The following is an 18,430-nucleotide window of genomic DNA, read 5'->3' on the forward strand; positions in this document are numbered from 1 at the left end:
GATCCATTCTGAGGAACTGAGCGGGTTTAGCGTAAAAGTACACCGATAAAAAAATATAGATTAAGATTTTACAAGGGCGATTTTTGATAAAACATTTTTTAGAAAAGTTATAAGCTTCCAAAAATGCGTAAGTTCAACATATTATGATTATTCAGTTTCTAAAAGTTTTATCGAAAATCGCCTATGTGAAAACTTAGATAAAGTCTTGATCTTTAATTTTGTATAAATGTACTTTTTCGCTAAACACTCACAGTTCCTCAGAAAAGTGTTTTGACTGAGACGTGTTTTACTAACCGACGCATTTTGGTTATTTTAAAGTTCGAATGGGCTTCGAGTTCGAAATTTTTTTTTTAAAATAGTCTGGTTTAATTAGGGAATATGTTAAAAAGTTTATTCCATATAAAGCTTATCACAAGGGCCGCTTAAAGTATAATCATTTAAATTCCATTAATATATTTATATTCAAATGAATGTTAATTTTACTAAATTACACACACACACACACTTTCGTGTTTTAATTAATAAAATACACACAATTCTCACTAATTTAATGTCTATGATCATAAGGTGGTACTTAGAATCAAAATTTACTATGCCAAAAACATCAACACAAAGAACCGTGCGCGAGAGAGAAAATTATTTAGTTTATGAGGAACCAAAATTAATACAATAAATTACCTTTATAAACATAATTTATCACTCGTCAACGCTTAAGGATTGATTCTCAATTATATTATACACAATATTATTAAAAAAAGTTACATTTTTGACAAGCTCAAATTTCTTCGTTTCGATTAATGTAATAAAAGTTATTAACACACTACCTATACAGGTACTATAGGTAGGTAACCTTAACAATTAGAAATTAATAATCAATAGAATATATTATTAGTATGTTACATTTTCTTGTACTTTCAGCTTTCCCCAGTCCGTCAAAGGGTCAGAAACCTTTAGGTTATTCATCTTTTTTTAAACTTTGAAAAAACACAACTAACTTAATGATATGGCACGTCCAAAATAAATGACAGACAGGTCAGACGGAGGTCAGTTTAGCGACCAATACATTTTTGCATAATGTCAAAACAAGACTTTTAAACCCATTTCGATAATGTACGTGTTATCGATTATATAGAAACTGAAAACCTTGCGTCTAGCACCTTTTCAGTTTTCTTGTAACTATAACGTTATTATTCTTGTACTAGTCGGGTATTCAATAATAACGTTAGTGCGTGTTAAACGTTCTGTAAGTCGCCATTGGACGTTTATGCAAAGGGTGGACCACTGATAAAAACTAACACGATATAGATACTTATCACACAAAAACGCGGGGGTCATCTTCTAAATATGCTATAACCATAATACATTTTATCTAAATATTATTTTTAGTTGTATATAGATACAATTTATTTTATGATTATAGCACATTTGAAACAAGGTCATCACTTTTTTGTTTACATTTAAGTGACCCTTCTGCTTTGATCTATTCTGTGGTTTATGCAACCCGCCCTATAATAACTATATTATATTATATTTCCTAGTTTTAAAAATTCGTTTTAGTCCTTCTAATATTACCTCCGTCACCATAATAATAGTACCTACATGTTATATGTTTATTATTGTTGTAATTTGTAATATGTTTTTCATCGAGGCTGTTTTGAAAGTAGTTTTTAATTACAAGGCTATTTATTTTGCGAAACCGTTTTTTATTTACATAATTATATTCACACTTAATAGATTCTGTTTGAACGATTATTGTGAAGTTCTGAGTCATATCGCACAAGTTGTGCTTATTTGGAGACTGGGGAGTGGATGTTAGAAATCAAAATAACCGTAGTTGCCATAATATTTAGCTAGGTACTAATAATTTGAATAGCTCATGTATGGGTTTTCCCTCCCGAGGATGGGAGCGTGGCATAACATTACAAATTATCATATATACCTTACTCAATTATTTATTTAGTAAGAAATATAGTCGATGAGCAGGTAGAACAAATATGGATACACTCCTGTTGTTGATTCATACTATAGGTTTCAACACTAAAATGTCGTTAACTTGTGCAAAATATTTCCTAGAACTCAGTATGTATAAGTATACGGTATACCATTATACCAATAATCAATATACAAAATAAAGAAATGTGTTTGCAATGTTTAAAACATTTTAAGTTTATTTTTAAAATCTCCTAATGTCCGCTTTTTTGTTACAAAAAAAAAAACATGTAATAAATGACGTTGTTGATACATTTATGCAGGTCGACACGGTACGCATGACTCCACCGAATATCTTTTTAGTCGGAGAGATTTACTTTATAGCCTCTGTGCTATTTACTGTATATTATGTAGCCATGCACGAGAAAAAGTTATTTAGTTAGATGTCTATTTCTTTGGTTTATATCTTTATATTTAAAATTAATTGTGTACGTTCGAAAGCGTTACTGATTTTATAGTACCTATCTACGTAAGAGATAAAAATTGACCAGTATTTCATAAAAACATGTTCCTTATACAATAACAATGCTAATCCATATTTTTTTAACACATAAAACACTTGTGCACAAATCAATGCATAATTTTTTTTCTACTCCTTAGTTTAAGCTGAACTTTTGACAGACTTTAAGCTATAAAAGCATCAAAACTTCAGCTCAAACTAAGGGGTAAAAAAAAATTATGCATCGATTTAAAATTAATATTTTCGAATTTTTTTGTCTTATTTTTATTGTATTTAGAAAACTATCAGGGGGCGTCGAGGTTAAATTATATATTAAACTATCCTCAAGTGCGTTTATAAGTTGTTCCACGAGTGTTAAAGGCAACGCAAAAAATATGTATTAAATCTACTCAAGATTAACATTTTTTACCGTATTAATTAATCAGACAAATGACATCATTTCAGGAATTACTGTACTGATATTTGATAAAACTCTTGCAGACTAAGTACTCTTAAGTTAGAATAATCAAGTTTTTTTTAAACAAAATTTAATTATAATATCAAAAACTAATATATATTTGTATATAATGTTCTGTTAATATATATTGTATAATGTATTATTAGCAGATAGTAGCACTACACTTGTCATAGAATAACAAGTGTATTTTCATACAATGTCATATTATGGACATCACAAATCATAATATTATATTAATATATATATCTGGTTAAAATAAAAACAAATTGTTTTGTTCTGGCGGTTATATTTACAAACTATAAACAATATTATTGACGTTATTGACTATTTGTTTTATTACGCGGTGAAATCACATTTTTTTTTAAACTAAACATTTTAATTTTACTGGTTTTTATAATTAAATAATCATGAGTAACAGTTTACTCGTTTATACGGATTGCAGTAATAAACTAGAAAAAATAGCGTCAACGCGAAGGATTTACAAGCCTCAGGACCAGATTAAAAGTAAGGGAAAGGACTTCAAGCCGTCCAGCTCTTCTAAAGATGGCGAACATAAGGAAGCGAAAAGCGTGTTTAACGCTATACCGTTCGTAGCTTAGGGATCTTCTGGAAAGAACCATCACTTAGGGCTTTCCATTCAAAAGACCATGTCCATGATAAAGCAATTCCCTAAGCAACCCGCCGACGAATTGTCAAATTTGACATGTTCGAGTAACAATTTTTTCACAGAACTTAACCAGAAGAAAAACAGTTGGACTTGCTCTTCGCAAGAATTTACTGATGCCCAAACGTGGTGTTCGGGTAAATCTCAAGAAGGACCAACTGTCCAGGACAGTGAGACGTACGACGAACCCGAAAGTAAGAACCCTTGGGCCGTAACACAAAGCGACGGCGATGATCCCATCACTTACGATTGCGCCCACCCCAAGAATTCGTGCAGCTGCGCCACTCGGTTCATGGACAGCTATCAGAAAGTGATGGGACCTTTTAAGAAACACCTGAAACGCAAACAGAAAGCGTTGAATCCAATGCGGAATCCTTACAACAAAGAAAAGACCGTACAATACTACACGTCGCTTTCGAAGCGCATGCAAGAGCTCAAGCAAACCATGATCGCCATGAACGCCGAATGTTTAAGTCAGTCGAAAAAATACAGTATGCTCTACGAGAAATACGTAAGAACTAGGGACGCTCATCTCGTCCCCGTTTTGTTGGAAACCGAGGACAATTTGAGTAGCTTAAAAGCCAAAGTAGAGGAAGCCGTGAACATGTACAATGCGGCTGATCGCATAAGAGTACAACAAACAACTAACGACCCGATGTCTTCGGCTTGTTTCGTGGCCGATTTAGAATCCGACAACGACACGAGGCCCAAAGATACGAACGGCACACGTCTGACTAAAATCTTGAGGAAAATCCAGAGTTTTCAAGAAAAACTTAAAACTGGACATTTTAATCAGGCAACAGCAGACAGAGTTGTCTAATAACGAAAAATGCTGAAACGACACATCAAGTGATCACGTCTAGTTTCGATTGGCATATTATCTTAAGCGTCGTTATATATTTTTGTTACTATTTATAACTAAATATTTAGTAAACTATAATATATTCTTAAACTTACTTAAACAAGTTACGTCCGAGTGTCATCAAAATCACGAATCGCGTACTACTAATTTTAACATTTTTTTTTTTAATCAAAATTAGATTTTATAACGATTTGTTCAATACGATACCAATATTATATGCATTATGAATAATTTTATTTAAAAAGCAGATGAATAAAAAAAAACAGATATTATAATTATATCATAATTTTATTAGTAGATTTGATACACATTAATCAACGAAGGAATGCAGAAAAATAGTATTACGCATATCCACAATAAATATTGTCACGATGCTAAAAATGTCCTAAAATAACCGTGAGTATATAGATATCATGTCATTAGCTATGTCTTAAATCTAATGTACATAGAACAAGATAATAACAGAATATGCAAGGGGAAACAAATTTTCGCCAAAGTAGTTACAACTTTTTTTTTAAACATAATTCAAAAGATTTCAAAATTGGAAGAAAGATATATAGATAAGTAGGAAATTAAATTTAGGGACGATTTATGCAAGTGTAAATATGTTAACATGTTAACACTTGAATTTGTTCGAATAATGTATTTATACTTTTATAATGAATTTATAATTGAAAAGCACGTCACAGTTGTTAAAATCGCGTACAGTATTTTCAAGAATACCGCCTGGTTAAGTAAGAGCAATCATATTGCTTACTACACAAATTAATAAGAATAACTTATATGTATGTTCCCCTTTAAAGAGATATTTCAAATTGTTTTACTTGTTAAGTGGATTTTAACTAAACAAAAAACGTTTGTATATTAAAAGAAAAAAATAAGGTAAACCCAGTTGTTCTTTTTTATTTTTGTAACAGGTATTTTACTAATAATCTAACAAACAACTGCAAAGTATTGTATAAAAAAGTAATTTTTGGAAATGGGGCAATTACAAAAATGTTACTGTGACGCCCTCCATACATAGTCTATCAAAAATAACATTTAGATGTTAAGCTATTTGTTAATCAACAAAATGAAATTATAGCTATAAATGAGATAGAAATCAACGATTTAACAAAATAATCAAAAAATCAATTCCTAAAAAGGAAATTTTTTTACATTCATAAAAATAAAATAAAAGTTATTTTTTTATCATATAAAATATTCCATAACTCTACTCAAGACTAATCAATATATTATGTTTTATTATGCGAGTATGAAACAAAACTATTAATATAAAATTACTTGTAAACATAAATTACTAGTGATACAAATAATATGGCAAACAAAAATGTTGGTAACATTTTATGATAGGATTAAAAGAAAAGAAAATACTGATAATTATTGTTATATTGTAAACAGTTAACTATATAATATATAATAATTATAATTAAATATTTGTAATATTTTTTCACACAATATCTCGCTGTTATCTATATGGAAACTTACTGAACATATAGGTTGCCTTTATCAACAATTACATTTTTTAAATGATGGCTAACAATTCATTAACACCAAAATAATTATAATGTACAAATAAACAATGTGCTCGACCTTAAGTACTTAAAAAGCAAAAACTCAAAACCATGTCATAACTTAAATACTTATACATTATGTTTTATTACGTTTAATTCATCCAAAATAACATTCAGAAGTTAAAATAGTTGATGTACTGAACATAATGCTAATTATTTTAACGCTCATTTCAACCATTAAAAATATGGTATGGATCACAATTAAAATGAGCAAAGTTAATTACATATTGCTTCTTCTGGTTTCGAAAGAAATGACTAAATCTGTAGGCATAGTAATATTTATGCCCACCCTGTATAATATTATATATCTGACATACTGTTACAAAAATTATGTATAATAAAGGCGTACACAAATACCTACATTGTGGATAAAACAATTGTGATAAAAAAACAAAAAGGTTACAAAATAATAGAAGATAAATTGATGGACTTTGTTAGATATCTTACATAAAAAAAAAATAATAAAGATAAAATTGGTACAAATTACCTAAACAAGTATCTAGCAAATAATAAATTAACACATATTAATAATACAAAATATAATTTTTGGTAGTGGCATTTCACAATTCTATTTTAGCTATAATACAATTTTCGACCTGTTGTCTGAAGTCGTTTTACTTAGTCTTAATGCCAGTTCAAAGTCTGCTTTCTCTTGTTCTAAACGGGCTTTCTCTTCTTCAATTCTAAATTTTTTTTGTGCTTCCCAAGCGAGTTGTTCGTCGTTAATGTGTGTTCTTTGGCAGTCATCCGATGAAAAGGCTCCATCACCAAAAGGATCAGTATCAAAGCCAGTATCCGAAAATGGATCTATTTTAAATGGATCTTCATACCTGTAGTCCTTGAAGGGATCTTCAGTAAATTCAAAACTGTTTGATTGTGATTGTAATTTGGAATCCATTTTATTATTCTGTGAAAACTAAAAGGAGGGGGCCAAAAAATAAAAATAAAATAAACAAAACAAAAATAAAACAAATAATACAAAATTAAAAAGAAATCAAGAAGAAAATGATGTCTACTTCTATAAAAAAAAAGGAAAAGAAAAAAAAAAGGAAACACCATATTAGTAAAATGTACTTCATAAACATAATAATTATAAAATGTACAACTGACTACAATTCATATCCAAATGTTAAATCAATTATGAGAATAGTTGAACAAATATGTTATTTGGGAAAATGTTGATTTTTTTATTAATTTAAATTTAATATTAAATACTGATAATTACTGCTGAATAAAAAAAAAAAATTAAATGTAGGGGGATTTAATGTTTGATTTTACAGTATTCTAGTCCTCACTCATCATATACAATTTATACAAAGACTCAAACTGGCCATAAGTATTATAATTGGAAGAAATATAATGTTTACAATAGATAACCTGATTTTAAACCATACACTCGAGAATTTCTCTCAAATATTGTCCACAATATTATATTATATATTTATTTATTTATTTAAGAAGATAATGAGCTTATGATATTACTATCATACTTTTTTTTTTATTACTCTACTGTGAGTATATTACTAGATTAACTTACAAATGTACCTAACAATTAATTGTTAATGTCAATTAGCCTCAATAAAATATTTCATTCAATAATAAATTTCATGATAAAACATTAATAGAATATTTCGAAAAAACATTACCTTGCTATTAAAATTTGAAAAGTCTGCAAACTCTGAATTAGCTGAAGAATTGGTATGAGATGTTGGCGCATGATAAGGTGCTGGTCTAGGTGGTGCCGGTCTCGGTGGAGGCTGTTTACCTTTCTTGGGTGGTAAAGCTGGTGTTGGGCTTTCTGGTCGTTGTGGAGGAGGAGCTGAATTAGGTCTGGTGGGAGCATGTAATATTGCAAATGGATCACAACCAAATGCATCTTTATCTTCATGTTTCTGTAATATTTCAGACACATTTTTAATCATTTCTTTTATTTGTTTGTTTTATTACTATTTAGTTTTACTTACATCAGTCAATTTTGATGTGTTTGAATCACCACCAAATGGATCAGTACTTTGACCTATAACAATAATAAATTATCATTTTTTTATAATAAAATATACAGATGATGAAACTCTTTAAATTGTTTGATACAATTAAGGAACACAAAACCAACTATAGAATTATGAAGCATACTTGTAAGAATATAATTAAAAAGTATTTTAATACAAATCATACTTTTCATTAAAAAAAAAAAAAAACATAATTATAAATTAGTATTATAAATTAAATAGTAATATTTTTTTTTTAAAACTCACTTCTAGCTCTTGAATCATCTAACGAAGCAAATGGATCATTTGAAAGAGAATCCTAAATAAATAACCAAGTTATAAAAAATATAAAAAAAGAATATGAAAAATATATTTGTATGGTTTTTTTTTTATTTACCAATTTACTACTTGTGGAAAAAGCATCATTGTTCGCAAAGAAATCTACAAAACAAAAAAAAACATTGTTTTTAATTACCAATTACCACTTAAGTAAACATTAATGATTTTTGGGAATATAAAATATAATAACACTATATATTCTATTTAATATGAGGTTCGGTCGAGGAAATTTATTTTTGCAGAATTTAAAATCTTAGTAACATTATGAAGTAGGCTAGTAGTAGCCTATTTTTAGTGGTTATAAAATCTTAAAATGTTAATAGAATTTTAAAAATAATAGAATATTAAGTTTATTGTGAGATCTTTTTGATTTGCGATTCAATTTTTTTCCTACTGAAATAATTTTAAAAATCATTTCATTTTCATTGAAACCGATACTAGTAGCTCCTGTCCCATGACGACTTCCAGAACTGAAATTTGTCTCGATGGGCAATCTTTAATATTTATAATAAATGGTTTAACCAAAATAGTCAATAAATCTATTAAAGGCCAGTACTTTGAACATTGAGATCAAAGTAAAGATTAGTAATTTTATATCAAACAGAGCTTTAGTAACCTCAGGGTTAAGACAGGGGGACGCTTTGTCACCTATTTTGTTTAATGTGACAATGGACAAGGTCATTAGATATAGCCGAATAGAACAAATAGGAAGTTCATTTAGGGGTCGAAAAAACTGGTGTTCTCGCTACTAATGTAGATGATCTAGTGGTAGCTGTGAGGCTTCGAATTTACATAAAACTAAAGACGATCATAAGTTGCTAATCTTTGATAGAGCATTTTTTAGAAGAATCGTTGGACCAGTATCAATTTAAATATAGGTCAGTGGAGGGTCAAAAAAAAGAATTTGAACAAACGTACCTCAAACCAAACATTGTACAAGAAAAAAAATAACCACAATGGGCAGGACACTCGTGGAGGAATAAAGTTTGTACATTGTATTGATTTTTAAGGAAAAAGATTATTACGGCGCCCACGTTCAAGATGGGAAGATCAGATTAGAAATTAAGTAAGGAGAAGAGATCTAGATTAGATTGGAGGGAGTTAGCTCTAGATAGAGAGAAGTGGAACAAGCTTTGTTTGCCAGTGTGGTCTTCAAGGTTATAGGCTAGTAGAAGACAAATAAGTATTAGGTTTGTTTTGTTATTTATATCAACAACATGAGAAACTTCTTTCTTAGATATGTTCTTGTAAGTGTTTTGTTTTAATAAATAGTTATATTATATCTTTTAAATAAGGATTTTACCAGTTTTGAAAGAGTTACTTGATTCATTCGCCAAACCAAATCCGTTAACATTTTCAAATGAACTTTTGTTATCAACCTACAAATACAAAAAAAATATAAAACAATTTTAAAACATGTAAAAATAAACTAAAGAAACACACCAATTTTCCAAGCAGTTTACTGCATTCAACATCTCTGAACTCTAAATTTAAAGTCATCAAAGAATCTGGTATTCCATAAATATTTCCATCAGCTAATGCTTTTTCTGTAGATTCGATCATATTTTCCATTTGATGTTTATTTTCCTCTAATTGATTTACTTTATTTTTTACCTAAAAATTAAAACAATAATAATAATAATTAAACATTTGATTTCAATTAAAAATTAACTACAAAATCAAATGATTATTAAATTATTTACCTGACTAATTTGTAGTTGTGAGTTTTGCAACATTTTATTCAATTCTTCTAACTTAAAACTCATATCTGATTGGTCTTTTTCAAGTTTATGCTCTTGTGTTTTAAGTTCTTCGAGTTCTTGTTTTTTAGAAGAAAGTTCAGCTTCTTGATTTTTTAATATGATTTCTTGTTCATCAGCTTGTTTTCGAAGGTTGTCAACCTACACACATTTAACAATAGTTTTTAAATTAGTTAATACATGTCTACCTTAATTAAATATAATAATGTTTAAAAATGAATAAAAATCAATTCTATTATTGTAAAAACAAAAAATGTTGATAAGTGTAAATTAAATAACTTACTAAACACATGAGCATAATAGTCTTTTATTTAGTTACTTATATTATTAATAGGTATTATTCGTGTATATATTAGTAGGTCAAAATGGTGATGTTTACAGAATGGTTTTTGGTTGGACTTTCAATCTATATATATATATTAGGGTGGTTAAAAAAAAACCTTACTTTTTTTAATTATGTTTCTGTAACCCCCTCATTTTTTTCTATGATATAAAAAAATTATTCTGTGAAAATTTGGGTTAGATTAAGTAACCCCTTCACGTGCCGCATAGGGGATGAAGTTGAGCAAAATAGGGTAGTTTGTAGTTTTTTGCATTTATTTAAAAATCTATAAGAAATAGCATAAAAGTGATAGGATAAAATTTGTAGAACTATTTCCTATAAATTTAGTAAATATAAAGTTTTTCGCATAGCCATTATTTTTTATGTAAAAAAGCAAAAAGTACATTTTTTAAGTATGGCGAAAAAATAATTTTTTTTTCAATTCATCAAGCAATTCTGCCGGTCAGTTAAAATTGAAATAAATTAAGTTCAAAATCGTATATTGTGTATGAAAGTTCAGTTAGGGAGGCCTGAAGGGCTTAATCCCACAAAAACTAGCACCACCCGTAAAAAAAAAAAATTTGTCACCTTAAACATTCTGCTCGAATTACGCCTAATATAATAACAAAAAGATTATATTTAATATTATTCATAAAAAGGTAAATTATAGTTTTGTTTTGTCAAACAAGTAATGTACTTATTTTTTATTTTTTGAGTCACGCATCTTCAAGCAAATTTATTTTTATTTAATAAGATATTGCTTGACAGCTCATAAAAGACAAATAATCTAGGTGAGGCCTGCCTCCCTTATCATGAGAAAAAATCAGCCTGACCTTTCCTCCACCATTATTAAATAAAAAATTAAAAAATAGGCCGAAATCATGATTAAGTTTACTTTTAGCCAAATTTGTGGCATAAATCAAAGAACTTGGTATTCAACATAGGCTGCAAAGAATTAAAGAAGAAAACAATAATTAAATATGTGATGAAAGAGACTATTTGGAGCAATAGCCTATAATGTTACTATTAAAGAACTGTACAAAATAAATTATATTGTTATCCATGGTTAAAATATACAGGTTATTTCACATCGTCTCGAATTGTTATCTTTAGAAATAAAATGACAGCATAACGGGATATCAATTTTACTATATACTTAACTATTACTATATATTTTACCGACACCCTAATTATTTTTTGCACTTTGTGCGTTTAGAATATATTTGTATTATTTAAAAAATTTAGGTTTTAAACAGACAAATAGGCAAGTATTTAAAAAATGTACTATAGGAGAATTTAGATAAAATACCTGGACTTGTTCAGCCTTTAATTCCTGATTGATGTTGCTAATTTGATTTTCTACCAATGCAGTCTAAAATGGTGAAATATGCACATGCAGGTTAGAGGGAAAAAGTAAATAATAATTAATAAGCGGTGGATAATAAAACCATGTTACTCTTCTAGTATGCAAAAAAAAAAAATATATATATATAATAACAAAAAATTAATTAATCAAAACAAGAACAAATCATTAAAAACAACAGTTGTTTACTACATGACTGTTGATATTTCTATCCATTATGTCTATCATATTTCATGACTGTTCATATTTCTATCCATTTACCTGATTCCTGAGATCATTAAGTCTCTTTTGTGCTTCTCCCTTTTGATTTTCCAGCTGTTTAAGAGTTGCAGACAATGTATCAAGTTCACCCTATAATTAAATTAAATGTAAAGTATAAATTAATACGCTGTTAAGTTGCCTAATAGATAACAAAATACAAAAATCTCAGTTGTATGATTATTACTCCACATTTTTTACTAAAAACTAGCTAGTACCAGTGTAACTTAAAAAAATACTAAAATAAAATAAAAAATCATTTCAAGCGTTGATCTGTTAAAAATTTAGGGAAAAATAAATACTTAGATTAAATTATTGTAACAAAAAAAATCAGGGTTGAGAACTACCAAATTTACATAGGAAACAAAACAATTTTTCGTTTCATTCATGTATATTCGGTAACACATCAATATCAGTAAAAATAGAGTTATCAAATTTTTATGTATTACATTGTTTAAGGTTAAATTAAATAAAAAATTTAAATAATAATTTTTTAACATAAATTACCTGTAAACTTTTTACTTCACCAGTACGTATTTTCAAATCAGCTTCTTTTTGCGTAATCTCAGTTTCTAGTATCAGCCTTTCTTTGACTAACTCATCAATATCTTTTTGAATCATATTTAATTCAGGGTTTGAATACAAAGAAGAATTTTCCAGACCCTTCAATTGTTAGTAATAAAACATTGGAAATAAATAAAAAAAAATACTAAATAATTTACTAATAAAATATTACACAATAAACCTGTTTGCTATTTTAAATGCCAATTAAGTTCACATTTCTTTGGAGTATACTTTAGATATTATATACATAAAAATATATTTTACTTTTAACATAAAATTGTATCCTAAGAGACTGAGATTATTTATGAAAATGGTATGTTTAAAATAAATATATAATAATGTCATTTTTAATAATAATTTGTGTAGTTATAATAGTGGTATTTTTTGAAGACGTACACCTGGTTAGTTTGAAATCAAAATTGAATGATGTTAAAAAAGAAGCTAAAAATATACTGGTAGCAAATTGGAAACAATCACGAGGACTCTCTCAAATAGGAGATAAACCTGGCTCATATTTAGACTATCCCGGTCAAGATGCTATAAAATTACAAAAAAATAAAGAGCTCTGGAATTTATATTACAAATGTTTGGAAGAACAAGTAAAATACATAAACAAAAATAATATTTTCCAAGCAAAAGTTGTAACAGCGTTTAAAAGTTTTTCTATACAGTAATTCATTTTGTTTTATTGAAAATAAATGTAACTACTTTCTTATAGTTTTTTATCATTAGGTTAGAATGTCCACTTTGTATTTCACCCAGGGACCTCTTAGACAAAAATGTATGGTATTACTCAAAGCTAGAAGAAACGAGCAATGTAAGCTTATTAGAAGACAATGATTATTTCAAAATTTCATCATTAGACCTATCATTAACTATAATTAATATGGAAGATTCTAAAAGTGGCATGTATCAATGCAAATTTTCTAATACCGAAGCTGGACCATATTTTGTTGAAATGTTGAACGACACCACCGAACCAATCATTCAAGTGACAATAATAATACCAATAAAATTTATAAAATAAATATTATTCTATTTAATTGCATAGGTAAATAATACGTCGCCTGTAGCCATAATGGATGACAGTGACATATTAGATGATTTGAGAGTGAAAGCTTGGACTCAATGGACAGAATGGACTACATGTAGTAAATGTGATGTAATGGGCAAACAATCTAAATTTGGTTACTGTTTTATATCTATGGTTTCTTCAAGTAACTACATATTGCCTTTTATTTTTTAAATTAAATAAAACAGAATGTTGCAAATATTAATAATTATTATTATTATAAAAATTATATTATTTGTATAAAATAGGTTTTCAAAAAAATGATAACGAGGACGACATAGAGAACTTAATGAATGCTTTTGATATGGGAATACCATGCCACAGTAGTCTTTTAAATGATTTGTATAGTTCAGATAACCGAATAAAAAATATACCAACAAAAATAATGATAGGACATTGTAGGGTAATATACACGTAATAATTAATAGTGATATCTGTTATTAAACATAAATAATTTATAACTTAGATTCAATGCAACAACAATGAAATATTTGAAATGTTAGATCCTAGAGGGAATGTAATAGAAATGGTCAACAACTCTGCAGGCATATATTCTTCATCACAGATAATTCCAGAAATTGCACCAAAAGTTGAACAAACTCTAATTGTTACATATATAGATCAACAACTGAATATTACATGTCCTGGGTTGGAAATCTATTATTTATTTTTTTAAATTAAATTACCCATTTTATTATTTAAATGATTTTTGGTTATAAATTTGTTAATAAATAGAAACTTAAATTCAGATGCTCCTTATGAATGGAAATCTAATGGTAAGACTATACTTTCATTATTACCAAACACAAAATATGAACGCATTCATATTGATGTATTAAATAGACTTATTATTGAAAATGTAACTGATGAAGATGAAACAATATTTACGTAAGTGAAAATATAGCAGTTTTGGAATATAAAACAAAATTATAAGTTGTCTAAACATAATTTTTTTTTTTATTCAGATGCTGGCAAGTTGACTATTTAGCTGGAATAGTACACATTAAAATAATTAAAAAGTTTAAATTGAGTATCCAAGAAGATGTATATTTATATGCATCAATCCCAATTATAGGGATGTTTATATGGTTAGGTTTTAGAATGTTTTTTGATAAAGAGGCGTCCTATTAATGTATTAATAGATATAAGTCAGCACAAAAAATATAAGATATTGAAGTATTTAACCTATTATTAATTTTTTAATATTTATGTAAAATAAGAGTATATGCATTATCTTACTGGTACGGTCACATTCTGTGCAGTATGTTTGTTACTCGGAGGCACCATTTCAGATGTAAGTACAGTTGGCGGATCAATTCCTTTAAGCTTACGTTCAACAAACCACATGGCTAAACAGAACTGTTCTAAATCTAATTTGCCTTGTTGGTTAATGTCACAAAGACTCCTTAAAAGACATTTATATTATGATAATTTATTACATAAATAACAAAAATGTTTTTAATTATTATTACCATATATGTGCCAATATAGACTGATGAATGCCAGTTTTTAAAAATCTATCTTTGATCTCAGGCCCAGAAACAAATCCGTCCATGTCTACATCAGACTCCAAAAACATGGTTTCATATCGTGATTTATCGTCTGCAGTAACAACCCATGTTGCAGCTGAGGTAACAATTCCAACTGATGGAGTAATTGGTCTCTAAAATATAAATACAAAAATCAGTAATACATTATAAGCAAGTTTTTTTTTTTAAATATTGAGAAATTCTTTAAAAGAAACCAGAGTTAATAAAAAGCATTCATTTCAAACATTTATAAAAAATATGTAATTAATAAAACATACCACAGGAGGTTGTTTAACTAAATTTGTGTGGGTGCCAGATGGAATTACTGGTAGTATTGGTACAGGTGAACTTGCTAAAAGAGACGTTTTTCTTTTTGCTGGAGGCAAGAGTTCACCAGGTAAAACACTTGGAATAGCATACTTCTCTAAGGCTTTATAAACTAAATGCATTGCCTAAAAAAAATGATATTTATGTTTTAGATAAAATAAAATTAAGTATAATAATTTTAACTTACAACAGCAAATTCGTGTTGATCTAACTTTCCATCTTTGTCCATATCTGCTAAATCCCAAATTTTACCTAAGGTATCCACCGACAGTTTGGAATCAATAAGCAACCCTTTAACCTAAAATATTAAAATCACAAATTCAACAATTGTAATTGTTACAATAGTTTAGTTATAAAACTAAAAAAATTACTTTATCTCCAGCTACTGTTCCATTAACAGGCCTTAACGATTCAAACAATTTGTCATAGTTCATTCTCTCAGATGGCTTCATGGCCCAGTCATTCATATTGCTGGATGCTGTTGCTGAGCATGGTGCTACGATTTTGCTAGCAACTAATTTAGATACTTCACCCTAAACAAACAGATACGAACAAACAATAACAAATTATAACTTCATTTCAAAAGACATTTTTATTTTATATATATATATATATAATACACTTCCCTGCTAAGCAAATTTACTGTAACTAAAAAAAAATTATTATATTTATCCCATATATTATATATATTCATACATTATAATAATCCCATTAAACTAAGTCAAACACCAATTATACATAGTTTTTGTAATACTCTTTACTATTTTTTTGAGTCACAGCACTTTTGCTTAGCAGGGCAGTAAATGTTATATATATATGTATATATATATAAATATTATAAATATAATACCAAATTTGGTGGCGGAATTTGGTGTGTAATATTCATTAAAGATATGTTTTGTCCAGCTTGTGCTAACGCTATTAATTTAAGGGCTACAAAAAATCCAGGTTTAGTTAGAAAACCATTTGCTGCCGGGTCAGACAAATCCCATATCTATAAAAGTTAAGCAAAAATAAAACATTTATCAATATAATTTTTTGAAGTGTGTATACTGAATAATAATAACAATAGTACCTACACTAAACAATTAAACATACCTGGCTAAGTACGACTTGAGATAGGCCAGATTTTTTTAAGAAATTTGCAGCATCCATTGCACCAACATTCCCTTTATTTGTGGGGTCAACCTAAACATATTTTACAAGACTTAATTAATATTCATAAAAATCAGTAAAAATAATTAAAATTCTTTAATTTAAAATATAAAGTACATAATAAGTCTATAATTAAATTTTTGGCAGTTAAACCCATGAATTACAAATTAATAAAAAAATATATTACTTTTATAATTATAAAAAATGTTTAAATGTGTTTTTATTTGAAAATAAGTTTTATATGATTTTAGGAATAATAAAAAATTGACTATTAAAATATCTAAAACTACGATCTGACCAATGTTCACACATTTCATGGTTGAAATATCTAATGCAAGGATTAAAGGTAATTTTATTAGAAACCTAATAATATACAGAAACTAATATACATTTTAAGCTGTTATATGAATATATTTAGAATTGACATAAATATAACAATAATTATGATTCCTAAATGACCTTGTATGGAAATCTGTATTGTATGGTCATCCTTATATTATATTTCTACTTACGTTATAATCAAATGAATGAATGGGGACATCAGGTTTAAAGAGGATATTGTCACACTCATAGATATGCATTGCTAGCTTAACATCATATAGATAAAAGTGTTTTTATGTTTTATCATTTTTATTTTAATGAAATTCAAAACTAAAAATACTTATAAAAAAAAATTATGAACACTAATTTTTTGCAAAAAAAAAAAAAAATTACACAATATATAAATCTTACTTGTGGAAAAATAAATTAAAATGTGACGATAGATCATCTTTAAAAAAAATATTAATGAATTATTATAGAAAACTAACTTACCAATGTATAAAGAGCTTCATAAATGGGAAAGTGTGTTCCAGCTACCTAAACAAATATTCAAATACATGTTTAGAATTGATTTTTCATAATACAATTTACATGATTATTGTTTACATTTAAATTTAACAGTTTTAGACACAAAACTAAGAAATATGGCAATACTTTTAAAATTGATTTTTGGGTGGAGTCAAGTAGTAAATATATAATTATAGCCAATATCTGATAACTACTCGATTGAGTAGCAGCATAATATTCTAATACGTTTTGTATTTTCATGGTATGATGAAAAATAAAATACATGATCTTACTTCTTTTGGGGAAGGCAAAGTAGCCATCCTGGACGTCTTTTTCGCGCCGATATTGCCTCTATGCAGTATTTAGTTAAAACGATTGTTTGATAACAATTTTTTTTAAAAATCACTTAATTGTAAATGAACGTTCGAGTAACATTAAATTAGCAACAAAACTATTTGGCTTGAACACAAATCAGTGAATAGTTACTAGTTACAATTGTATACGAAAACACTAATATTATATCAGTCAAAATAACAAGTCGTGTTTAATAATAAAACAGAGCAAAAATTAAATTGATTTTTTTTGGATTTTTATCAAAGCGAGTGACAGCTTCATGCCTTCATACATACATATAGATGTACAGACATATAAATGACGATCGATAACAGTGTCGCAAAAAACACAACACTAAATACGCGCGCCAAAACACACTCCTTCCTGACTTTAAAACGAATTTAAATCATAATATGTATTATTACGCCTTAAAAAAATTTAATGTTTTCAGTTTCAGTGTTCTAAAATTATAACTTTAAGTTCGGTTCATGAGTATTATTGTTTTTTTTCTTATTCCTTTTTAACTAAATTTTTCTGATTCTTCTTACATTTGCGAAAAAAAAAAATTTTATCCAGGACTGTGATA

At 27.7% G+C, this 18,430-nt stretch overlaps 1 protein-coding gene across 3 annotated transcripts; it reads right to left on the bottom strand.

The window, feature by feature from the left end:
- Nucleotides 1-5,812: 5,812 nt before the first annotated feature.
- Nucleotides 5,813-18,112, bottom strand: LOC126845645 (epidermal growth factor receptor substrate 15-like 1). Of its 3 annotated transcripts, none has more exons than XM_050584427.1 (20): nucleotides 17,805-18,111; nucleotides 17,497-17,541; nucleotides 16,627-16,716; nucleotides 16,379-16,522; nucleotides 15,900-16,061; nucleotides 15,716-15,826; nucleotides 15,480-15,653; nucleotides 15,145-15,335; nucleotides 14,912-15,077; nucleotides 12,544-12,699; nucleotides 12,040-12,129; nucleotides 11,725-11,787; nucleotides 10,037-10,234; nucleotides 9,777-9,947; nucleotides 9,637-9,712; nucleotides 8,392-8,435; nucleotides 8,262-8,313; nucleotides 7,971-8,023; nucleotides 7,653-7,898; nucleotides 5,813-6,922 (listed from the first exon to the last, which is right to left on the bottom strand). In XM_050584427.1, the coding sequence occupies exons 1-20, from the start codon at nucleotides 17,829-17,831 to the stop codon at nucleotides 6,584-6,586; spliced, it is 2,598 nt and encodes an 865-aa protein (XP_050440384.1). In that variant the 5' UTR covers nucleotides 17,832-18,111; the 3' UTR covers nucleotides 5,813-6,583. The 3 variants fall into 3 exon arrangements, with proteins under 3 accessions (XP_050440384.1, XP_050440385.1, XP_050440387.1); XM_050584430.1 differs by having other exon boundaries at nucleotides 6,916-7,024; nucleotides 17,805-18,112; XM_050584428.1 differs by lacking the exon at nucleotides 11,725-11,787 and having other exon boundaries at nucleotides 17,805-18,110.
- Nucleotides 18,113-18,430: the final 318 nt, after the last annotated feature.

Source organism: Adelges cooleyi, unplaced genomic scaffold (genome assembly GCF_023614345.1).
Source record: "Adelges cooleyi isolate 19-005CV unplaced genomic scaffold, UGA_ACOO_1.1 ACOO_flye_CR_arks_rails_tigmint_CR_PRNA_8, whole genome shotgun sequence".
Taxonomy (NCBI): Eukaryota; Metazoa; Arthropoda; class Insecta; order Hemiptera; family Adelgidae; genus Adelges; species Adelges cooleyi.

Coding starts and splice junctions, on each gene's coding strand:
- LOC126845645 (XM_050584427.1), bottom strand. CDS start 17,831: ATGGCTACTTTGCCTTCCCCAAAAGAA. Junction 16,523..16,626: donor CTCAAGTCGTACTTAGCCAG/GTATGTTTAATT, acceptor TAACTTTTATAG/ATATGGGATTTGTCTGACCC. Junction 15,336..15,479: donor TAGTTAAACAACCTCCTGTG/GTATGTTTTATT, acceptor TTTATATTTTAG/AGACCAATTACTCCATCAGT.